Genomic DNA, 26461 nt, shown 5'->3' on the forward strand with positions numbered 1-26461 from the left:
ACAGAAGGGGGTCCTACACTCAGAACACACAATACAGCGCGCTTAAGGCTAGCCATTCTTACAGAAAGAGCGCAATCGCTACTTACTCACACAAGTAAATACTTCTTAATGTTTTTTTAATGAATTTTAAACTAATGTATCTTCACTTTTGTAATGGTTTTTACTAACTATACAATAAATTCTAAATTCCTACTCACACAAGTACCACCGATGTCAAACCACAAAGCACATAGACATTCAAACACACAATCAATCCACAAATCAACACTTACGACAAGAACAAGAGACAGCCCACAGACTGTACTGAAACCAAACCGTTTGTAAATACTAAATGTAAGTCATATTTACAAGAAAAGCTCTCAAAAGTAGCCCAAAAAGACTGCACAAAAACATCCCAAAGACTATTCCATGTTCAAGAAGCCAAATACACCAAATTCGCCAGTTTTGGCTAGCAGAACACTCAAAAATCGCTCTGCATATCACCACTTATGGATGTTAAAGTACACAGATCAGGATCCTTTTTTATGTACATATTTAATTCCATGGGGTACTTAGTCACCAAGGAAGAAATATCTTTTTATACCTAAACCTATTTAGGTATCCATTCTAGGGGAGCCGGCTGATTCCGTTCTAGTACCATATTGGTACCTCCAAGAAAGCAACATATTCTACGATGTGGCTTGCCAAGAATATTGCAGCATATACAAAACTATTCAAAAAGTAGCACTTAACCCAATGTGTGCCGTTCAAGTTTGAAAAAAGTTAGAGAAAAATCTCCTCATTTCCTGTCTACATTACTTGCAATTCATATATATCCAAGCAAGTTCGAAGATTTTTGGTCAAAACTAACATGAAAATGTTGACAACCTTACCAAGCACAAATCTCCAGCCTCTGACTGCCACGTTCTGAATTACCTAACGGTCGTTTTTAGAATACTCACGCCAAAAAGGTTCTCAGTCGGGAGCAGCTACCTCCTGGAGCGCCAGATCAGGGAAGACCAAAAATATACTGGGCTGCAGAGACAGAAAATCTCAGTGCGCAGGGTACTTCCTTAGTAGAGTCCTGTCCTGTCCTCCACAGTAGATTCCTGTCTCCTGTCAAGACCACTCCCTTGGATAGCCGCTTCTCCAATGAGCCCCAGGCTGCGCCATTTGAAGAAATATAAACCTCCTAAGTGGTTCACTGATATACCTGGTCCTTTTAAACCAACAAAGAAGAAATTGGCACAGAAGCTGTAATATAAAAACAATGCATTTATTAACCTAACATGAGGGAGACTACGTCATACGGTACCCGCAGGCCACTGTAGGAGGACAGTCTAAGGAGTACAGAGAACAGTCGCCTTATATATGCATAGGTTACATAGTCGGCATAAAACCAAGGGGAGGTCCTGGCACATACAAACATGGTTTTTCACTAATATGGGTATACAAAATTTGCTTGCTCAACAAAGTGGGAGGGGAGACTAAACTGAGCACATCAGTAAGAATAGCCTGACAGTTCAATATTAGGAGCAGGTGCATTCTACAAGCTAGGCCTTTCTGATCATGTGCAAGGCTCTGGTAGAGGGGTAGAAAGCACACAGCAAGCACATGGCTAACTAAGATGGCTGCCAAGTACAAAATGGCTTTCAGCTCATGCTAACAGCGATTCCCGCAATCTTTTACAATGTAACCAAAGAATTAACATAGTAAATGTATGTATTTAGAGGAAATCATATTTGTGTAAAATGTATTCATTACTAATGAAGGTTTCCTATTGATGCTCACATTATGTGTGTATATTAATGGTTCATAGATGTCTATATCTAACATGTGCACCGTTCTTACATTAGTCGAAGCTGGTAGGTCTAACTTTCGTTTCTCCCTGTTTGCTCTCAAGTTGAAGGTTATTAGTTAAAACTAGTGTGCATGTGGAGTTTTTAATTTCATATTTCTGTTGCAACTTCAAGAATTTGTCCTCGCTAGTTAGAATAACATCTTTTGTTTCAGGAGTTAGACGGACCTGGGGGAGTGGATGCCTTTTAACAAGTGGAGCTGATAATGTAGGAGGATGTCTATCGTGTCTGGAAGGTCTGGCAACCAGGGACACTGAGCAAGAGTCTGAAAGCTATATTGCTTCTTGGAAAATTGCCTGTGCGGAGGTGTCTAACTGGATAAGGCATTCTTGTGATGTACTTGGGGGAATGATATTCGACTTTTGAATTGGGGTTAGGGACAGAGTCCGGAACTGATGCCTTATTGGGAGAGAAGGGAGCATCTTAGAACGCGCTCTGTATCTTTACACTACCTGACCTATTTAACGTGAGTGTGCTTCTTAGTAAGACGTCACAGCTGACATCTTTCAGGGAACTTGCCTGGGAAGTGCTAAGCAGGGATATCACACTAGAAGTAGAGTAGGCACAGATTAATTATTTTGTTAGAAATGGGGGTCTCTAGTTGGCAGAGGTAGGTACCTTTGTCCAAAAGGGGACCCTTGCTTCTAGTCAGGGTAAAGGGGATACACACTTTATATTACACCTGCTCACCCCCTTGGTAGCTTGCCACGAGCAGACAAGCTTATCCCAAAGTCAATGTGTAAAGTATTTGTACCAACTCTTACAGTAATACAGTAAAACACCACAAAAGGACACCCCACCAGTTTAGAAAAATACAGTATCGTTATCTAAACTAAACAGGACCACAATGACAAACATCCAATATACACAGTTAAAAATATGACTTTCAAAAGGTTTCAAGAACTTGTACCATAGAAAACTATGGATGCGTGACTTTTCACGAAAGTACCCATAGTTGACTCAAAGTTCACCAAGCCAGACTGCTGCAGCGTCGGAAAACAAAGAGATGCGATACTCCTGAGACACTGAGGAGGTGAAGCAACAGTCCTGCTGCATGCAAAGGAAGGGTTATGTTGATTCCAGTCTGTATGGGGAGTGATGCGTCGATTCTTCGTGCCGGTTCCGGCCTGCAGGTAATGCGTCAGGAAAGCGTGCCGCACAGGTTCAATGGGTGGATCGTCGGATTGCATTGGCGATCGATGTGGTGGCATTGCGCGGCACTGCGTCGGTCCTCTTCAGCCGCAATCCCTCGATGCAGTGATTTCTGTAATTCTTTGAGTTTCTTCTCTCTTCCAGCTACCAAACAGCAGCAACTACCTCCAGAGGCCCAAAACTGGCACAGGCACCTCAAGGCAGGTCAGAACTCGCAACAGCAGAGTTCAGGGGAGCAGGGGGTGAAGTTTTTGTGTCCCTGAGACTTCTGAACAGGAGGCCAGTTTAACTTCAGACCCTTAGAGCAGGGGAGTCAGCACACAGAAAAGTCCTTCTCCTTTCCTTTGCAGAAGCAGCAACTGCAGATCAACCCCATACACACAGCAAGGGCAGTACTTCTCCCCAGTCTCTCCAGATCTCCTCCTTGGCAAAGGTTCCTCTTGAATTCTAGGAATGCTGTCGACATAAGGTAAGGAGCTTCCCACCTCAAGTCCTGGGTCTGTTTTGCGCTCTCCCTTTGACACAGTAAGCCTCTGAAAATTCCATACTTCTCAACACAATTCTCATTGAGCTGCGATTTCCAGATGCATAGCCACAGCATCTGGAAGGCTGAAAAGTGAAAATCCCTACTATCTGCAATTTTTTAATCTATTACTTTTTGAGTATGCTGCTTGGCGAACTGATTGTAAGATTGGAAAGATCCAGAGGCCTGCGATGGGACCTATAGTTTTCCAGAACACTGCATTGTGGCAGATGCAGTAGGAAGAGCAAAAATCTTAAAGATCTAGTTGTGCAATCCCGTTTGCCTGGCCCCACTGGCTTGTACACCTATACCTCCATTACAGGACAAACATCCATCACAGGTTTGAAACAAGTTTAGGGTAATTTCAAATGTCGATCGTGCACAGCTTGCCAGTTTGCCATTGAGACACAAGACTTTAGTTTCAATAACATAAACATCCCTTTACACAATCTGACGAACTGTAAAACCACCAACATCGTATATCTTCTCCTATGTCCGTGCAACCAAGGTTACGTGGGAGAGACTTCACGCACCATGGCCACCAGACTATTGGAACATAGATCAGCGATACGGACGGCTACAATTCAGGCACCTTTGGTACAACATTATACGGACCAACATCACACCTCGGATGAGATACGTTGGCTCATTATAGAGAAAATCCGCATCAATACCAGTCCACAGAGTACCAACATTAAAAAATGCAGAGAGGTATTTTGGATATTTACCTTAAACACATACCTCCAGGGCATGAATAGCGAGATACCTGGGATCAGGTTATCAGACACAACCCGGGATAAACTGTGTAGCAGGCACTCTGCATACTACTGCTCCATCTCCCTTTATTTGGGCATACCCCTCCCCTGTTTGTCCTGCTTTATATTCATACCTGCATTTATTCGAACCCATTTTCAAACCATCAGTTGTTCACCCTATGCCCATATATACTGTATATATTCACAACTCTCCCGCTTCTGCAGTCGAGTTTTTTTAAATTTGTCATTTTTAACACACATAGCACAGTGGACCTCTTTTTTCTCTTCATCAGGTATTTTATATACCACAGGCACCTTTAAGTGATTTTGCATCCAAACTTTTGATTTAGCACCATTTATAGATTCCTTTGGGCCCATATGAACTATATTGCACACTGCAAGATGGCGCCCTTAGTTATCATTCCGCATAGTCCTACCTTCATGTCTGACTTGCAGTATTCAGTTAACATCCGTGCCCTTTCCCCTCAAGCTTCCCAGTACTCCCCTTTATGGCGATCACTGCCTATCTCTATGTTTCCTCTGTTTGCCACGCACATCCCTTGCGCCAGCCACACAGAGGCGGGCCACTCGGAAAGGCGCCTATTCTCGGGTAGCTACTTAGTATAAATGTACACACATTACGCCGCCCTGGCCACACGCCGTACGCTCTTCCGTCGTGCAGCAGAGGGCTACCGAGCAGTCAGCGTACTACACGCCGCTTCCTGACGCTGCCATCATATTTGTGACAAACTAAGCACGCCATCAGGTAAGATTTCCTCCGCTATTGTTAGCCCTGTAGTAAACTTATTATTATTATTATTATTATTATGCGTTCTTATATAGCGCTCGATTACCCGTAGGCATCTCGGCGCTTGCCTTGGGAACCCGTCCTGACTTTTCCCTGTGAGATACCCGAACTGGGCATCCCCAAGGTGAAAGCCAGGCATCCCGCCGCGGGGGGGCCATAGTGGAGATTAAGCAAGCTAATGCCCAGAGCTGCAGAGTGTGAACCCGTGACTCAAGTAGGCACCGAAACGAGAATTATCGAGTCCGTGGATATTTGGGCTCAAGACCCTGCCGCGTCGGGAATTGAACCCTGGTCCCAGGTCTGACCTCTGCTTCAGGGTCTGCCTCCTCTAACCAGTGAGCCACACTTCTCCCTCGCCTCGATATTACATAGACAGCCCCTGCACCGCTAATTCTTTTTGTCATTTTTACATCCTTCAGCCCGTGCCCCTGATCCCGTTACAATTTGCCGGTCACTCTATTGGATGATATCCACGTTTTTGCCCTGATAAGATAGGACGCTTCATGCTTCTATGTTGACAAATTAATCACGCTAGCAGGTAAGATTTCCCCCGCCATTGGTAGCTGTGAAATAAATTTAGCCCTCTATATCGCTTAGACGGCCCCTGCATTGTTAAATTCTTTTTGTCAATTCTAAATCCTTCAGCCCGTGCCCATGACCGCGTTATAACCTGCCTGTCACCCCTCTTGATGGCATCCACGCCCTGCCTGGATACTATAGGTCTTTTTATGTTGTACATCTAGGTAAGTTCCCTTGTGAAACGTACCATAACTGCAACTTTCTGGCACCTTGAAGTAGGGCACACTTTGCAATATTGTTTTTGGACTTTTTTGTAGGCTTCACAGAATAGGCCCCCCCTCTACATTATTTGGAGCTGGTATCATTTTAAATCCTTCTGTGAGACATCGCAGCTCCTCCTGATGAGAACCACGGGACCTAGCTCATCTGCCTGGCACCCCGTGTACAGATAATCTGTTACATCTAAAAGGTAAAAAGACCCTGTATTTTCCTATTGAGGACACAAGTGAGCCCTATCCGTACGTACTGGAGATACCTCCCATCCCTTATTACCTCCAGTTGGGTACAAGTTTAACTGCGGGTGTATACAGGTTGACCTTTACAATCTTTCCATTCTGTGTGTTCTCTTTCCAGATCCATTTTTAATTAATACCCAATAATCAACCGTCATGGCCATGACTGTTCAACCTGCTGGGATTGTAGCTCATTTATCTTGGGTAACTCCGACCATGTGTTTTTTCCTATTATATCTTTTTGGAACTAGTGCATACTCATGGTCCATTCTTTTCTCTTCCTTTTCCCCTCCCCGCCCCCTCCTCCGCTTCTCCAATCATGTTTGCCTCATTTTCACTTCATAGAATCTCTTCTACTTTGCTAGACTTAACTGTAGGAAACCTTGTGGTGGTGGTACCTCACTTATATCACGGCATCTATTATATGTCTCCCTAGATTCTTGTACATTAGGCTTGCAACAAATGTGTTTATTTTCAGTTAAATCATTTTTATATGATCTTTTCTATGTATCATGAGTAGGACCGTATTGTATTTAATATGTGACACGAATAGATATCACATACCTCAAACTGTGTCTTATTTTACTCTCTAGGTCATATCTCTTTGCCCTTGGAAAAATGGGTTCCTGATGAAGGCTTTTTAGCCGAAACGCGCGTAGGAACACATTCCCTAGCCATCCCATTAATTTATTGTGGCCTAATAATCCTATATTTTGTTTTGACCAGTTTTTCCCTTGATCTGATATTCATTGATTTGTTTTAGTAACAATATCCTCTTGATGCATTTTTCTGAATGATTGTATATTTATTGTCTTTGAAATATACTTATAAAAAAGTGAATTAAAAAGATTTTTTCATATATCTATCATCTCAAGTTGCAATTGATGTTTTGAGCTTATCATATTCGTTAGTTCACAATTTTTAGGTCCACCTCATTTATTTTGTTCCTAAATGTGTATATTTACCCTTATGATGCAGTTTTCATCTGCATGACATTCTTTATTACAGGGTCAGGAGTAAATAGCCCAGGTCTAGATCATTCATTTGACTAGAATAATGCAATAGGGGAGCTGTGCCACTTTTTCCCTTACAATGTACCAAGTATACCTAACCAACATGAACTGTGTTTGACTGACGAACATGAATAAACAGATCCTGTCGACTCATTCTGGCCAAGACCTAAGATCCTGACAATTTTCCAGTCTTTTCAGACTGTCTGCCCAAACATGACTCTGATCATTACAGGCTTACATAAACACAAGGGCAGAGTCCAACCACCGGAAACCTAATGTTGAAATTATGGCTTTAACTATCTGTTTTCAGTATGCCCATTTTTTTTTTATATTCTGAAATTTAAAATTAACTGTCAGTATTTCAAAAGAAATGTGCTCCTTTGTAGCCTAATATTAATAAAGCAATGTATCACTATTGTTTCTAATACAAACAATATGACTGTAATAAATATAAAAGAGGAAATAAGATAAAAAAACATCCAACAATGAGTGCATCATGCACAGCTTCAAGAGTAGTAAACAAGAAATTATCAGTCATTAAAAGGTAGTTTGTGGCATGTAAATTGATAACTATTTATTACCCCTTTATCAATACCAGACATTGTTCATAAGTGTTACGTTTTGATTATTTTTTGTAATTTAAAAAAAAAATTACATCTGTTATTGTTTTCAATGTGAATGCATACTTTATGGCATGTAATTAATTACAATTTGTTTTCCTATTCTGTTGAAAATGCTGTGGCTTTCCTAATTCCCATACAAAGGTCCCCCGATCCGTGTGCAGTGAGAGCTGTGCTCCTGGCTACAGGAAAGCGGCTCAGGATGGACGGCCAGATTGCTGCTTTGACTGCATCCGATGTTCTGAAGGAGAAATTTCAAATGAAACAGGTAAAGAAAGATCACACAGGAAATTATTTTCAGAATGTATATTTTGGGTGTAATGTCCAGAAGTGATTTTGGAAAGATAGGGGCTGATTTAGAATTTTGTCAAAACGGGTACTCCACTGCAACTACAACGGAGTTCCCGCACAGCCAAACTCCAGGTCCACCCGCCTGATTTACATGTGAGCAGACTTTAACTATGTTAGAGACAGAGCTTACTCTGACTTCATTGTTGACAGTTCCTCAATTGTCCTAATAGAGTGAATATAGAGAGGGAGGTTAAATGGCCATTTTTCACTCCCCATTACCGCTATAAAAACCTGACAGCAAGGGACAGCAAAAACTGTAAATTTAACCTTGGGGTTTGATTTAATTTCTATTTAAAATATTCTTTTGCCCTGATTGGGTATCTGTCTTTCAGATTTAGAGACGTCTGCCTGCCCTGCAGACCTCTCTGGTTATTGGCAGGAAATGTCATCACAGAAGACTGAATGAACGGTACAGTCAAAATGATGCGACAGTTGATCAATCTTTTAACTTGTTTGTGATTTTTCAAAAACAAAATCCCAAAGTGGAATTTTATTTTTGAACAATTAAAAACTACTAAGCCCACAACATGGTCGTTGCCTCCCACCGAGTGGTAGTTTTGCAGTTTTCACTGTTCCTTACCACTCTAAAACGGAATGGTGGCCAAATGGCCAAAACTCCCATGGCTCATACTCAGTTAGATCAAAAGTGCCAGGTCCCAAAAAGGCGACCTGGACTCACACGTGCACAGTAGGGGGGTTAAATACAATCAATAAATCATATTTTTAAACAACATTTATCACAATGAATCAAATGAGTTTTCTGTTGTTTACCTCATACAATTTAATCTTCATTGCATGATTCTCATATATATTATTATAGTGAACTTATGCAGATCATAAAATGCTGTGTACATTACATTGTTGGAAACAAATATTAAAAAATAATACACAAATACAAAGTAAATGCAGCCCAATGCATTTCGGGACATCTGTCCTTTCGTCAGGGGCGAATCTGTAAAAACATGTAAACGCAAGTCATTTCTTGATGCACAATGGGGAGGCCATCATATAACTCAATACAATGGTTTGTCAGTGAAATAAACAGTGAATATTACCAAGATTGTGAAAGTACCCATCATTGGTATGCAAGCCAGGCGCCCGGTGTCAGTGTCCGAGATAACTTCATCATGCAATCACGTCTGTGTGGAGTTCAAGTAATGTAAACCTACATGAGTTGAGACAACAGCTCAAAACTCATTCCGTGCTCAAACTCGAACACCAACAAAATACTAAACGACAACTTACTTACTGAATGTGATCTGCCATCTCTCTCCTAGGTGGAGGTAGTTAAATACTACTGGAGAAATAAAGAGATACCTCAATACTACACTCTCACAAATAATTGGTGAATGTTTACCAACTGACACATGAAAAACAATACCTTAGTGAAAGACCTCGTACGAGGTTCCAAAAATCAACGTCTGGACACAGCATAAACTCTGAGGCTATGACGAAACAAGGTGCTCAAATTTGTACAAGATATTAGAATCACCGGTAGTCCAATAAGTGATGGTGATCACAGAATTCTTACCAGCAAACTATGGTGGAGTGCTTAATTCAACATTGCGGAATGACGTGCAAGTCGCATACACCGAGCGCCAATGTTTAGTTTACAGAACAGTTGTTTTCACACCATTACCTCTTGATGTTGTCTTTACACATTATTAATCCGTAAAATAGAGACTAACTCCATGCAAACAACATAGCCCATTCCAACATGGTGCTGATGTGTTTTCTGTTTTCTCGCGTTCCGTTTTCTCGCGTGATCACGCGACGGGTCATTAGTAACGTTTGGGGTCAGATTCTCGCTGAACTTGTTTGGTCTCACAGCACAGCAGAAGATAGAGGAATACGGGCACAAGGTGGATACCCAGTCCGGGTAAGATTAGCTCCGCCATGATGCCACATAGGTATAGTTGTATTAACTTGTAGAACGCAATGCTCACAAACATTTGTTTGTTATAGAGAGCCTAGTATTGTCGAGCGAAATTTAAGGGGCCTCGTGAAGCACACCATAGTTTGCTGGTAAGAATTAAAAATTTGCAAACATACGTGACAAGAATTTTCAATTCCTATTAAGGACACGGAGGCGAAGATTATGCTTTCTCATTTCTTTACTAAGAAATGCTCAGCAGCCATTCACAGTACAGTAAAGAAAAAATACACTACATTTCCCATGAATACTCTGGGTAACCATAGAGTATATCACCTATATAAGGAACCGTAGAGAACAGCAAATCCTCTTTCTTTGTCCAAACTAAAACAGTTCTAGTTAAGAAAAATTGCAGTCCCAAACAAAACCATGGAATGAAGAGCAACACCACAAACCAGTAGTCCACTGGAAAGTAGAAACGATGCTTGCAGCAGGTGAAGAACTTCTGGGACGAACAACAGCCTTCAGGCAGAAGGAAGAACGCACAGCAATAACCTCATTTAGGATCAGATCCTGAAAAACAAAACATAGCTGTAATACACCATACCCACAATGGATCAAACATAGGAACCAAAAAGGGGGGTAAAAATGCAAAGATCATCAGGAAACAATGCATAAGGCAATGATACATCAAGTCAAAACAGCAACAATTAGAAAATACAAGCAGATAACATGGGTGGGATAAACTTCGCCTCTGTGTCCTTAATAGAATTGAAAAATTCTTGTCACCTATGTTTGCACATTTTTAATTCTATGGCACGACCGAAGGGACCGATTATGCTTGTTGAAAGCTGAGCCACCACAACAGAAGCAATGTCAACAATGGGTTTGAAATAGAATGTCAGAAGACCAATCAGCGGCCTTCATAATGTCAGTCAGTCAGTCAAAAGTACTTTATTCGGTTCATATCAAAAACCATAAAAGTATACACACATCAGAAATCAAGATCATGGTACATTGTTAAAAACAGGACATGATAAATATAAATATAAAAGACCCTTAATAAAAAAAATCAAAAAAAATAATCCATTATTTACAACTAGGCCAATTAATTTTTTTCCCTAGTCTCATTGCTATTGTTAAAAAACATGCCACATTAAAAATTTCCCAAGTATTCGACAGCAACTGGAGGTACATAAGGGCTGGTTTAACTTGTCTAAACCCTTTGTATTTGATCAGTGGTGTAATTAACTTTTTCCGTATTTCCACAAAGTGTTTACAGAAAAACATAAAATGTGCAGTGTCCATTGTCGAAAACCCATCACAGGGACACATGTCTAGATCCTTCATTTTAGTCCAGGTTGGTCGTGTAGTAAGGAGCAGATGAAATTTGTTCAACCTGAACCTAGTCAAGAGAAAACGATGGTTATTATTATTGACCATTTTCAGGTATAATTCAATATCAATGGAACTGATTAAGAGCTGATGAGCCCTCACGGTCACCTTACTCAGTTCCTTTTCCTCCCTTATAGAACTCTTAATCAACATAAAGGTATCTTTGGTCCATTTCAAGTCTCCCTTAACCAGTTTTTGGGGCCGGGTAAACAATTCTGGGCGACTTAATAACTCAGCTAATGTTTTAACATATTTCAGCCATGGGATGGATGAACTGTGGTCCAAAGTCAAACAATCACTCAAGATCTCATGATTTAAAACCAATTCCGGGTTTAACCATGATGTTATCCACTTTAATAGCGGTGCCACAGCTATACGGTCTTCCAAATAACCAACCCCAAGTTCCTGATGCACAATATAACCAGGGGTTGATTGGGGCACTGATAAGATATTTTTCAAAAACGTATCTTCAGCAACCTGTAGGTGTTTTACGCTTTTAAAGCCCCACAGGTCTGCTCCGTACATGGCTATGGATACACATTTTGCGTCGTAAACTTTCAAGACGGCTTCCAATGGTTTCACCCCTAATTTACGGGAAAAATCTAAAACGGACGAAATAGATCTTACGAAAACATTTCGTTTAGCGGCCATTTGGGGCATCCAAGTGGAGCTGTCATAAAAAATAACCCCCGAGTATGGGAAACTCGTAACTCTGGATAGCCTGTGACCATCACAAAACAGGGTTTTCAATTCTTTACTTTTACTACCCACCGCCATTACATGAGATTTAGAATAGTTGACGCTAAGGTCCAGTACATTCATAAAATAATAAAATGAATTTAAAAGACGTTGGAGGCCTACTGTTGTACGTGCTAAAAGAGCAGCATCATTTGCATAAAACGGAGCGGGTATCATAAATTTGCCTGCCCCCTTACTTGCTGCCCCCAAAACTGTCCCCAAGTCATTAATATAAAGAGTAAAAAGCAAGGGGGCTAAAATACAGCCCTGCCTGACCCCATTCACAATCCTTATCTTTCCGGTACAGTTCCCTTTATAATCATATCTAACTGTGGCCATGAGATCCCTATGTAGGTCAGCTAGGAAGTGCACAATGTTTACATCTATGCCAAGCTTTAGTAACAGATCCCACAATTTTGACCTGTTCACCCAGTCGAAGGCCGAGGACAGGTCCACAAAAGCTAGGTATAGAATACCATTTTTAGCAATAGTATATTTTCCAATTATTAATTGGAGATTAAGACTTTGGTCTATAGTACCCCTCCCTTTTCTAAATCCATACTGCAAGGGTGAAAGGGTATTTGTGTCTTCCAGTTTCTCTGTTATTCTACTGAGTATAACTCGGCCAAGGACTTTTACCGTGGAATCAATAAGAGAGATCGGTCGATAATTTACAGGATCTCCCCTATTGCCTTTTTTGAAAATGGGAACAATAACTGATTCCGACCATGTAGGAGGGATACCAGATTTACTAATACGGTTAAAAACATTAGCTAAAATATTAGACCATGTCTTGATGTCTGACTTAAAGAGGTCAGCCGGAACACCATCGGGGCCGGGGGCCTTATTACTGGTCATTTTCCGGATGGCTTCAGCTACCTCTATTTCTGTGACTGACAGGATATATGTGTGTGGGGCAGGGGTGCACACAACCTCCCCATCATAAACTGTTTTAAAATGAGTAAGCCATTGGTGTTCTTGAATACCACAGTCAAGCTGGTTGTTACAGGGATCATTAACATATGGCTTATTAACGACTTCCCAAAATTTAGCGCTATTTTTTAGGACATTGATTGAAGTTAACTCCTCCCAGGCGGCCTCTCTAATTTCACATTTCCTGGCTTCCACTGCTCTTTTGTATGATTCCCTTAAGGAAGCAACGAGTGACCTATCGATTGGTTTGCTTTTCAGGGCAATCCTAAGTTTTTGATTGGCAACTGAGCAATTACGGTCAAACCAACCAACACCCCCTTGCTCCTTCACCCTACCTGATAACTTGAGGTCCGATGCTTTTGGGTAAAAATTTTTAAAAAAGCATCAAGGACCTCTTTATCCCCCGTTTCAAGGTCCATACATTTTTCCATATCTATCCCTCTGGTTTTAAAAAGATTATCTATAAAGTCCCGCTGAACCACCCTTTCCCATCTGATCCTGCGTCCCTGCTCTGTTGGTCGAATGTCGTGCTTATCAACCCTTTTATATTGATTCTCAGATATTTCGAACGGATTAGTAATAATCAGGGTCACTGGGTTATGATCACTAAAATGTGACCTGGATACAGAGTATTCCCAGATACAGTTCCCCAGGGTAAGACTTATAAAGATATAATCAATGGTTGAGCGACTGATGTTATTCTCAAAGGTTGGGATCTCCGCTTCCTCCCTTTGAGGTAGCATCAACCCATTACTCGCCAGGATATTCTCAAGGATCGCTCCTTGGGCAGTATGCTCAAAATGTATCTCACCTTGATTTTTAGGGCCTAATTTATCAAATAAGAGACACTTATCTGGGCACCCATGAATATTAAAGTCTCCTAATACAATTACCATTCAGTGGTTATTTAAAACCGCAATTTGCCTAGACAAAAAGAGTTCCAGGGTCGGCAAATGATCGATAGGAGTTACTCTGTCATAGGAGTTATAAAAATTGACAATTAAAACATTACATTCCCCTTTGCAAACAATTTGAACTGCTAGACAGTAAGGTGAACCCGTTACTAACTGCGTATGAATCCCCGGGATGGATGCCGAAATTAAGGTGACTAGACCCCCCTTTGCTCTCCCCATGGCAGATGATATATCTGGAAGGCAGTGAGAGGAGTAACCATCTAGGGTGAGGGTATTCGTAGTATCCCAAGTTTCTTGTAACCCGATGATATCGAAGGTCCCTAAGAATTTTCTCCATATTGGGTCATCCTCTTTATTTCTTAGGCCCGCTATATTCCATGACATAAACTTTAGGATTGAGTTTCTAGGTGGAATATCTTGTTTATTGATACTGGTTTCATTTAAATCCTCATTCCCTGTGACCCCAGTAATCAATGCAGACTCCCCAGACCTTGCCTCTGGATTCATACTTTCCTGGTTGGTCAATACATATTCTAAGTTGAGGTTTTCACGACCCGTTCCTGATAGATTATTACCCTTTTGTCAGTCAACCCACCCTAGATCTGACATCGCTTCAAAACGATTAAAGGTTGGGACATTATAAAAGTTTTCCTGCTGATAAGGCACAGAGAAGGGCTCGGGTCCGGGAATGGGAAGATTGTGATAACAACTTACTTCTGGAATGATGCCAAAATGAATGCCAGCTGGTCTCGGGTAGAAGAAAGTCAAGTCGACTACTCCAATGCCGACGCTGCTAATGCCTAAATTCTGCCTAGAAATTAGCTGAGCTACCCTGGGATCCTTGAAATTAACTACTACACGATCCTCCTCAAAGCGCTTAAGACTACTACCTACCCAACCTATCCTTCTGACACCGAGAATCAGCCCATCAACTTCCCTGGGCAGTGGTCTATTAATACTTAACCAGTGCATGGTCTTATTTTTTAGCGTCTGGAAGGATTCTTGCTGTCCAGCCAACAATGGTGGTACGTTGGTAAGGATGGCAACAAAGGGGTAGCAGTCTGGGGGCAGGTTCATAGGAGGTATTCTGCGGGGCACTTTAGGAGGAATTGTGTTGGGTAGACTAGAGGGGAGAGGAACAGGGCGAGTCGATGGAGTTTGGACTAATGCGTTGGAATTATTGGATCCAGGATTCCCAGTCTTGGATCTATCAATAGTGCCTGTGACCTCGATAGCTGAGCGCTTCTTGGGTTGGGATGTGTTTGCCCGTGAATGGTCTAAAGGGTGGGGAATAATCTTGTGGATTTGACCTGAGAGACGAGGCCCCCCTTTAGTAGTAATAACAACAGGAGGAAGGGGCTCTGGAACAGGTACCCCACTTGCCAACCCACTTGTATTAGAGGAATCATGTGGAGTGTTAGAGGTTGACGTATCCGCTTGGGCCCCCCCTTTATTACTGACCCCCAACCTAAAGTGTGTTTTAATTAAGGATTTAGTTGAGAAAAAGTTATCTAAGGTAGCTTGTTCAAAGCAGTCCAATCGGTCCGCTAACCTTTTGACTCGTTCTACAATAGGGGTCAGTAGAGATTTCATCAATTTCTCTATCTGCGTGAGTAAGGGTGAATCTAGAGATAAAATCTCAGCAGGAGCTATCGCCTGAGAGTCACTAGGGTTAGATGCAGAATTACCCGAGGACACCCCATCCTTAACAGCTTGAGCCCCACCTGAACCAGCCCCTTTAGGCTTATAGGAAGCTCCCGGTCCTATACCAAGTTTCCTGATTTTCTTAGGATGTTTAGGGTGACAACCTTTCCGGGGACTGGTGTGTCTTTTCCTTTTAATATGAGGGTTTTTGGGGGCTGCATGGGGTAACACACCTAATAGGGCAGGATTTTCCCCATCAGTAGAAGTAATATTTAGAGTAGTAGGCATGGGGGGGGGGCAAGATGGTAGAGACAGCGACCGATGGCTCGTTTCCGGTCTGGGAGTCAAAACCTAACGTACCTTACACCCTGACCAAACTGGGCGACTGTGAAGAAGCATGGGGCATTCCCACTGAGACTGGCACGGTTAAAGATGGTGAAGAAGGGACCGATGCCAGAGAGACCAGGGGTGCCCGCTTCTCTAAAGGAAGTTTAAGGAGTTCGATAGATTGCCTGCGCTCAGCGCGTCTCTCAGCTAGGGCAATCTCTTTATCGATATCGCGGGCGGCCCTAGTAAAATACTTGTCTAAGGGACCCAAGATTGTAACCCCTACCGTGGGCGGGAGGGAATTCAATAGGGGAGTAGTTGGAGGTGAAGACATACTTAATGGTCTATACAGCACGAGGGGTGGGCGAGAACGATGTAGACCGCAACAGGGCCACTCAAGGCTCAGAAGGAAACTTTATCTACGGGCCGTCTACAAAGCTACACAAAATAACAGTTTGCTTCACCTTATGCAGTATAGTCCAATAGATGACGCTGGATGACAGAGAGAGGGCCCAACCCAGCCTCCTTCAGCCCCTGATGGCCACAGACGGCCCGCCCTTGTCCCGGTCTTCTCCCGCGCAGCGGTGTGCTGATCCGATTATGAGGTGTGGAGAGAGGGCGGGGGCGTGGCAGCAGGGAGAGCGGACCAGGTGTGTTAATGGTCAATGCAGGGACTCCTGGGATACGGAGTCCCTGCTGTGCAGCTCGCAGCCCTGCTGCAGTTCTGTCCTTGCCCCTAACGCTCCGCTCCGCGATCAAGCAAACACCCTCCTCAGGCTGCCGAGCAGTTGTGAAACCCAAGGGAGGTAATAGCAATAAGGGATCCAACGGGCAGCTCCTCCTCCACACTCAGTTCGAAATTACAAGAAGTGTCCCATAGAGGCTGGAAACGCCGCTGCTTTTCAGTGCTCGAGGGCGGGGGGCGTGGCAGCATGGAGAGCGGACCAGGTGTGTTAATGGTCAATGCAGGGACTCCTGGGATACGGAGTTCCTGCTGCGCAGCTCGCAGCTCTGCTGCAGTTCTGTCCTTGCCCCTAACGCTCCGCTCCAAGATCAAGCAAACACCCTCCTCAGGCTGCCGAAGCGGGTTCGGCGAGCAGTTGTCAAACCCAAGGGAGGTAATAGCAATAAGGGATCCAACGGGCAGCTCCTCCTCCGCACGCAGTTCAAAATTACAAGAAGTGTCCCCTTCATAATGTCATGTAGACTCACACCCATAGAAAAGGCTTTTGAAGCCATAGCCCCCCGTGCGGAATGCGCACCAAAAGTGGACACATAAATGCCTGCCTCCAGCATGAGCCAACGTACCCACCTTGCTAATGTAGCAGGAGTCACAGGTTAAAAAGGCTTTTGTAGAGCAATCAACAATTGACCATGCAAATCCTGACGAAAAGGAGCAGTACTCACCTCATAATCTTTAATGCACTGAACCACACATAGTTGTGGATAATGTTGAAAAGAAGGATATGTCACAGAAGACGTATTGCATTTGGTGCGTTTGGAGATAGAAAAGGTAACACCCTCCGGGGAAAAAGAACGACCAGCAAGGTCTAGAGCACAAACGTCGGAGACACGTTTGCACGAGACCAAACACAGCAACATCGTCAATTTTGCTGAGAGTTGTATGGGAGTCAACAAAGAGTTGGCAGGCCAAGATTCAAGAAAACGCAAAACAACAGAAACATCCCATAAAAATACATACTTCGGACAGGGCGGCTTGACCAGCCGTATACCCCTGAGTAATTTAGAAACCAAAGGATGTTCCCCAGCAGGCTTACCATCAATAGAAATGTGCCCAGCAGAAATGGCAGATCGAAAATTATTGACAGTCCTGTAAGCAAGATCTGAAGGAGCAATGGAGGCCAGAAAGTTGACAATCAAAGCGTTATCCGCCGATGCGGGATCCACCTCCCGTTGTGAACACCAATCACACCACCGTTTCCAAGCTGAAGCATAAAGTTTGTGTGTGTTGGGGGACCAAGCCTCGCTGATGAATCTGGAAGCGTCTTTAGAAAGGCCCGTGATCTGCCAGCGTCCCCCGAAATCCGCCACGCCACTAGAAGTAGCTGACCCGACTGAACCAGGAGGTGAGGATTGAGAAGAGGGTCCAGCAATAGATTCCACTTGTGGGGAAGAAGGAGCGGCGTCGAACAGCTCATCTCCAGAAGAACTGGGAACCAAGCCTGAGCCCTCCAGAGAGGAGTGATCAGAATGAGCTCCGACTGGAAGTGCTTTGTGTGAGCCAAGACCCTGGGAATCATTTTGAACGGGGGAAAGGCATAGCACAGGAGAGGAGGCCAGTCCTGGAGAAACGCATCCGTGGCCAAGGCCTCCGGATCCGGACGCCAACTGTAAAACTGGGAAAGCTGTGTGTTGAGGCGAGAGGCAAACAGATCAATCTGACAATGACTCCAAATCCGGGACAGAGTCTAGAACACACGAGGATGAAGCCTCCAGTCGCTGAAATCGCTCAAGTGGCGAGAGTTCCAATCGGCTACCAGATTGTCGCGACCCGGGAGATACTCTGCAATAACAATGTTCTGACGTTGCAGACAAAGATGCCAAAAATCCTTCGCAATTTCTGCCAGAATCTTGGATCTCGTCCCCCCCAACTTGTTGACATAGCAAACCGCTGAGACGTTGTCCATGCGGAGGAGTATGCAACAATTTGTCATGTGCGGGGCCAGGCAATGAATCGCAAAAGAGCCTGCCAGTAGCTCCAAGCAATTGATATGGAGAGATAATTCCTTCTTGGACCAATGGCCCCCCGTCAAAACTGGACCGCAACGGGCTCCCCAACCCCACAGACTGGCATCGGACTCCATTACCACATCTGGGGATTTCCCAAACATGGCACGCCCGTTCCAAGACTCCATGTGTTCCAACCACCATAACATCTCCAACCTCGCATCCTCCGACAGAGGAACGTGATCTGAATAGCGGAGGCCTTTCTGGAGATGCCTGATCTTGAGACGCTGAAGAGCACGATAATGCAGCGGACCTGGGAAAATCGCCTGAATCGACGAGGCCAACAGACCCACAATCCGAGCCACTGATCTCAACGACACACTCTGTCTGGACAAAACCAATCTAAACTCCCTCTTGATGGATCTGATTTTCTGATTGGGCAAGAGGAGTTGACAAGTGACTGAGTTGACCTGAAAACCCAGGAAATCTATCAACTGTGAGGGAACAAAAACAGACTTCTGAGGATTCACCAGAAACCCCAGTGATTGTAACAGTTCTATCGACTAATTTAAATGAGTCTGTAAGACGAGAGGGCATTGCGCCAAAAGAAGAATATCGTCGAGATATATAATGAGACGAACACCGCGGGCTCGCAAGGACTCAACCACAGTTTTGTGAAGCACCACGGTGCCGACGAGAGGCCGAAGGGGAGAACTGTGTATTCGAACCAATTCCCGAGCCATTGGAATTGAAGAAATCGGCGATGAGGGCCGTAAATCGGAACTGACAAATAAGCATCCTTCAGATCGAGACGGACCATCCAGTCCCCTTCCTGAAGAAGATCCCTCAGAAGATGGATACCTTCCATCTTGAAGTGACGATAAACAACTTTGCCGTTGAACTCCCTGACATTGAGGACCAATCTGGAACCGCCCCCTGTCTTCTGGATCAGAAACACATTGCTTACGAAACCCTGAGGATGAAGAGACGTGGGAACTATGGTACCTTTGACCAAAAGAGATTTGATTTCTGCAGAAATGAACTCCTGATCGTGTTGGGAAAAAACTAGGGGTGTGGGCGGATGGGATTGATGTAGATCTCCGTAGAATTCTATCCTGTAACCCTGTACAGTCTCCAACACCCAAGCATCGCTGGAGATCAATCGCCAATTTGGGAGAAAAAATCTTAGCCTGCCCCCCAAGACAACCTCCGAGGCCAGAATCAAACTCACCTGAGTTGGAGGAATCGTGACGACCTCCTTGGTTGCCACCGTAGTGCCCCTTCTTGAATTGTCCTCTCCCTTTGCGGGAAGGGTAGAAGGAAGACTTATTTGAGGAATCCTGTCCACCGCCTCTCTGGGACTGGTAACCACGCTGATTTTGCTAGTTGGATCCTGGGCCGAACGAACGGCCCCGTCGTCTGGCCCTTGCAAAAACCAGGCGGAATGCACGACGAAGCAAAGATTGAGCTTTGTCAAGCCCACTGAAAGTGGCCACGAACTTTGTTAATTCTTTGAGGAAAGGCTGTCCAAATAACAAACCCTGCGCCAGAGGACCAGATTCAGATGAGGCTAACTCAGTAAGTTTCGGAACCCGTTTGAGCAGAATAGAGCGGCGACGCTCACAGGGAAGCGCACAATTTGCATTTCCCAACAGACAAATGGCCCTCTGGGACCAACCCACTAGCTCGTCAGGATCAATGAGAGCACCAGATTCTTTGGCCCGAAAGCCCAAATCCAAAATTTTTGTCAAAGGACCTAGAAGATCCAACATCTTATCTTGACAGGAACGCCAAGCAGGATCCAAGCCTTTTTTCGGGTTCTTAGCATACTTCTTTAGATACGTGACCATAGTAGGATCCACTTCAGGAGTATCAGCTAATTTGTCAGCGATATCAGGACGTGGACATTCTGACCTAAGGCGGGCCCGTACATCCTTCTCGAATGGCTGACGTATATGAGTCTGCACATACTCAGCCACTTCGGATGATGGAAGCCAGGAAGTGGAATTGGTATGAATGATGTCCGAAGGATCAAACGTAAGTAATTGGGGGGTAGAAGGCGCACCCACAAAATGCTCTTTACGAGTCTTTTTAGAAGGAGGAGGTACCACTGGACCAGAGGACGAGGAATCAGAAGTGGTATCAGTATCATCAGGATGATAGGCGGGCGACGAGCAGACAGTCTTGGCAGCCGAACTGGAAGGCTGCGCAGAAGACAATGTTTTGGCCAGCTTAGCAAAATCCGAGTGGTGTGGATTTTTGGGAGACTTAGAAGAGCGCACCGAAGAGGACAGCAACCAGCCCTGCTGCGTCGCGTACTCCGAAAGATGGCGCTTCAAGGGGGCAACGGCGCGGACCAATGCTTGATTCACAGAATGCTGGACACCCTGATCCAGGGCTTCCACCAAGTCCTGTTCCATAGAGCCAGAGGCATCATCGTCCTCATAGTAACCTTCTTCCTCATAATAATCTCCCATAATTGTATAACAAATACAAAATTCAGCCCACTTGAGGAAGGAAGAAATCAACAGTGCCACAGGCAAATTCAGGGGGAGTGGAAAAACCCCAAGCAAGCCCAAAAAACAATGCAGGAAACACCTGACGTAATAATACAGATTTGAATGTGGAGGGAGGGCTCGCTTCACACAATGCCACTCTAGGCAAAGCCTATGCTGATTAATACAGCCCCAATTCTCATTAAATAAGGGCGTAGGCGGGGACAAAATACACTGAAGGCTGTGGGCATGAGCTGAGGGAAAGACGCTGCTCCGGCGTTTCAACTCCGTAAAAACGGAAGTAAACAATGAGAAGACTGTCGCGCATGCGCAGTGACAGTCGCCTTCAGCTGAAGTATGAAGTGGGAAGCGCGAGTCTCACGTGCAGCGCCGTCGTCCCCTAAACTCCCTCTCCACTGCAGAATGAGGTGCGGGCACAAAGCGCCCGACCGCGGGAGGTGGACACAGGCTCCCTGCACCGGGGGAAACAAAAACGGACCGCAAATCAGCACAACGCGAGGGGTGCAATAAAGCCGAGAAGCATAACGGCAAACAATAGCAGCGCTCACTAGATATAAGCACGAGGCAGCACAATGATAATGTAAACAAGCACACAGATAAGTAAATGCAAAGTTAAAGGAAAAAGTACTTCACTGGCTGCGGAGCAGCAAAGAAAGAGGATTTGCTGTTCTCTATGGTTCCTTATATAGTGGATATACTCTATGGTTACCCAGAGTATTCATGGGAAATGTAGTGTATTTTTTCTTTACTGTCCTGTGATTGGCTGCTGAGCATTTCTTAGTAAAGAAATGAGAAAGCATAATCGGAGCCTCCGGTCCTGCCATAGAATTCTGTGATCACCATCACCTATTGGACTACCAGTGATTCTAACATCTTGTACTAATTTGAGCACCTTGTTTCATCAAAGCCTCCGAGTTTATGCTGTCCAGACGTTGATTTTTGGAACCTCAAACAGGTCTACCATTAAGGTATTGTTTTTCATTTGTCTGTTGGTAAACACTCACCAATTATTTGTGAGTATGAGGTAGTGAGGTATCTCTTTATTTCTTCAGTAGCATTTAACTACCTCCACCTAGGAGAGAGACTGCATATCACTTTCAGTAAGTAGGTTGTCATTTAGTATTTTGTTGGTGTTCGAGTTTGAGCACAGAACAAGTTTTGGGCTGATGTTTCAACTAATGTGACGTGACATCACTTGACCTCCACACAGACGTGATTGCATGATGTAGTTATCTCGGACACTGACACCGTGCGCCTGGCATGCATACAAATGATGGGTACTTTCACAATTTTGGTAATATTCACTGTTTATTTCACTGACAAATCATTGTATTGAGTTATATGATGGCCTCCCCATTGTGCATCGAGAAATGACTCGCGTTTACATGCTTTTCAGATTCTCTCCTGACGAAAATGCATTGGGCTGCGTTTACTTTGTATTTGTGTATTATTTTTTATTGTTTCCAAAAATATAATGTACACGGCATTTTATGATCTGCATAAGTTCACTGTAAAAATATATATGAGAATCATACAATGAAGATTACATTGTATGAGGTAAACAACAGAAAACTCATTTGATTCATTGTGATAAATGTTGTTTACAAATTGATTTATTGATTGTATTTATTCCCCCTTCTGCGCGCGTGTGAGTCCAGGCCGCCTTTTTGTGACCTGGGCACTTTTTATCAGAATACACATGTTAGGCAGACATTAGTCACATGGCGCACGTAAAATCATTGACATTTAGAATCAATTGAATTAATTACAACACATATAGGTGTGCAGAGTCCACACTCTCGTCTTTCATACTCAGTTAGGTCATCAGAGGAGCATGTCAGTGACAGTGCTGTAGTAGGCTCCATCGCTGACATACTGAAGGTCTGCTCGCTTGTTAATCAGACAGGCGGCTCATTGGTTCAGGGAAAATTATACTCCATCACGGTTGTGACAGAGTACCCTTTCCCCAAAATCTAATTAGTTTTTTCATTGTCCAGTATGTTCTATATAATATGTGCTTTTTGTTGAATTTTTCACTAGTCAGTTTGCGATACAGAACAATTTAGAAGATTTTTTCCAGATAAGAAAGTGTAAAAATGAAACAGCTAAATGATAACATGACACAGAAAGCTGAACATGACACAATATTTTGAGGCTAATTCACAAAAGATTGTCTAATTCACCACAGGAGTCACTGAGGTAATCATGTGGAAATTTGACTTACATTGTGACCCATAATATTCAAATGGTACCAAATGTGAACGTGAGTGATTTCACAAATCTGTTACCAAGGTCAACTTTCTCTCACTACAATATTCCCACGGAATATAGAAATAATCTATGGAATAATCAGAGGCCAAAATTGATTGAACTTCTCTGTGAACCAATTAATATCAGTCCTCTATTCAGGATAAAAAAAAGCTTTCCTGTCAATACAATATTTGCAAAAATTGGGAGCCATTATCAATGATACCAAGCTATTCGCCTTAATGGGGTATATTGAATGGCTACAGCCTTGATGAATGTTGACCTCAAATATATAACTGGATCATAACATTATAGAAATATTCTAACAGCTGTGAAATGGCTGAGACAGAAGTTTCCATTCTACAATGTCACAAAGGAGCATCTTTTCTACACTACTCATCATTAAGATATGAAGAAAGGTCATAGACCACGCCCGGAACCTCGGCATCATCCTGTACTCCTCCCTCTCCATGAACCGCCAGGTCAACGCCGTTGCCTCCGCCAGCTGCAACTGCCTGCGCGTCCTCCGTAAGACCTTCAAGTGGATCCTCCCCAACTGCAGAAGGACAGTCACCCATGCACTCATCACCAGCACACTGGATTACTGCAACGTCCTATATGCCGGAATCAACAAAACACTCCTACACAGGCTCCAGACTATCCAGAACTCCACAGCTAGACTATTCTTGGGAACACCACGCCAGGAGCACATGACCCAACACCTACGAGACCTACACTGGCTCCCCGTCGAAAAGAGGGTCACCTTCAAATTGAATTCATTGATAGAAAAGATCACAGCATGGTTTCAACTGTGCAGAACGAATACAATATAATTATCACCTAAAGTCTTGAAGTAGCATCAACACTTTCTTGGAAACTAAAGGACCATGAAGGGCAGGAATCTCTAGGACCACTTTTTCCAAATTATTTCATACAACAGTTAATTCATTGCTGAATATGAATTCAGATTCTTCACCTCTTTTCGACCGTAATATGGACACGATGCAGGTAATAGAAATGGATCCCATATGTCTTAGCAAGTGTCCCAGAGATGTTTGCCTAAGGTCAGTGCAAACGTTGGGAAAAGTGTCCAGCATAGTGGTAGGCAAACACTCCTGCAATGAAGGAATTAGCAAGTGGAGGGAAGAGTACTCTGGTCTGCCCTAAACACAAGTGTAATTTGATGGATGCAGAAACTTAGTACTTGCTTGGAAAGGATGAGCTAGTGACTGATGAAAGTATTCTTCTCTGTCTTTATTCCATGGGTGGTATACATCACATTATAAAGCAGAAGTCAGCAAAATAGTATCCGCAGCACCATCAAACACACATGCAAAAAGGTGTATTGTTGAAAATATTTTTTTATCTAGTTGACATTAATTCCACTTTTTTTTCAGGATCAGGTGTGTGTTGGGCTTGTCCAGAAGACCAGTGGTCCAATCAGGAGAGAAACAAGTGCATTCCGAAGAATATTGAATTTCTATTGTATCAGGAACTTCTTGGGATTATCTTGTCCTATGTAGCCATAGGGTGTTCACTCAAAACACTTGCCATTCTGGCCATTTTCATTAAGTATGCAAATACTCCTGTTGTCAAGGCCAACAACCGTGAGCTCACTTATCTTGTCTTGGGAGCACTGCTAATGAGCTTTCTCTGTTCTTTTCTCTTCATTGGGGAACCTCAGACAATCACATGCTTACTCCGCCAGCCTGCCTTTGGCATAATATTTTCCTTGTGCATATCTTGTGTTTTGGCTAAAACCATTATGGTGATCATAGCGTTCAAAGCCACAAAGCCCGGCTGTAATATGAGGCGATGGCTCGGTCCTCACGTTCCAGTGGTCATTGTCTCTGGTTGTACACTTCTTCAGGTTTTTATCTGCATCACCTGGCTCCTGCTTTGCCCTCCATTTTCAGAAAAGAACTTGAAGCTGAAGACTGAGACAATCATCTTTCAGTGTAATGAATGTTCAGAGACTGCCTTGTGGTGCATGTTGGGATACCTAGGGCTGTTGGCTTGTGTAAGCTTCTTGGTGGCTTTCCTAGCACGAACATTGCCTGACTGCTTCAACGAGGCCAAATGGATCACATTCAGTATGCTTGTCTTCCTCAGTGTGTGGCTGTCTTTTATCCCAGGCTATATCAGTACACAAGGGAAATATGTGGTGGCCGTGGAGGTCTTTGCAATAATATCATCCAGTGTTGGACTGCTCTCCTGCATATTTTTCCCAAAATGTTACATTGTATTACTGAGACCAGATCTGAACACTAGAGGACACCTACTAGGGAAAGGAACTGCTAAAAATAAAAAGATAAACAATGTCTAAAAATAATGAAAAATGGCTTCATGATTGCGAAGAGATCTGTCATTGATGCATGCTAGACTATTTATTCCAAAGTGTTATTTTATCCTGCAAAGCCTACAGTATGAGTTGAGATCCTCCCATCACCACAGCAGGTAACTATTGCTGTAATATTATGCTACCTGTTTTTCAACCCCCCTACTATAGCCATTGTAATGGCCTCTTGGTGTGAGTGGATCAGCTTCAGACTTAACAGATATGTTCAAACAAGGACCAGGATGGTATTTCAATAGAACTCAGCCAACACTAAATACATGCATACCCGATTATACTCTATCTCATTTTGGATCTGCATGTTTTTATATTTATCTATGACTACGGGTATTTATTCCAGAAATTCTGTAGAAGCCACCAATGGGTCTTTCATATAAACGTCAATGGTTTTTGATGGAAAAATCCAGAGCAGATTATAAATGAAAGATGACTAGTGTGCAAGAACCAACTGTAGTTACAAAAGAATACATTCTATTACAATACACAATGAGAATACTACATATTATACACAATTACATCTTTTCAATAGAGGAGGTAGGTAAGATTAAGAAGATGGTCTTGGGTAGGAGTAGGAAGAGCTTAGTTGGCCAGTCCAGCAAAAGGTCCACCTTGTTGAGTCTCAAGCCTGGCAAGGAGGGCTTTGAGGGCAGTACTGAATGTTTCAAGAGATGGGGCTGTGCATATTTTTCAGGTGATAGTTGTCATAGAATGGGCCCTTAAATATAGAAATGATAAGGAG

The 26461-nt window shown here is 43.4% G+C and overlaps 1 protein-coding gene across 1 annotated transcript in view; it reads left to right on the top strand.

Moving 5' to 3' along the window:
* Positions 1-25692, top strand: part of LOC144797943 (extracellular calcium-sensing receptor-like) — an 89709-nt gene extending 64017 nt beyond the window's left edge. The window contains exons 5-6 of the mRNA XM_078668747.1: positions 7885-8008; positions 24764-25692. Of these exons, the coding sequence (XP_078524873.1) occupies positions 7885-8008; positions 24764-25692 (1053 nt within the window). The remainder of the gene's footprint in view (positions 1-7884; positions 8009-24763) is intronic.
* Positions 25693-26461: the final 769 nt, after the last annotated feature.

The sequence above is a fragment of the Lissotriton helveticus genome, chromosome 12 (genome assembly GCF_964261635.1).
Source record: "Lissotriton helveticus chromosome 12, aLisHel1.1, whole genome shotgun sequence".
NCBI lineage: Eukaryota > Metazoa > Chordata > Amphibia > Caudata > Salamandridae > Lissotriton > Lissotriton helveticus.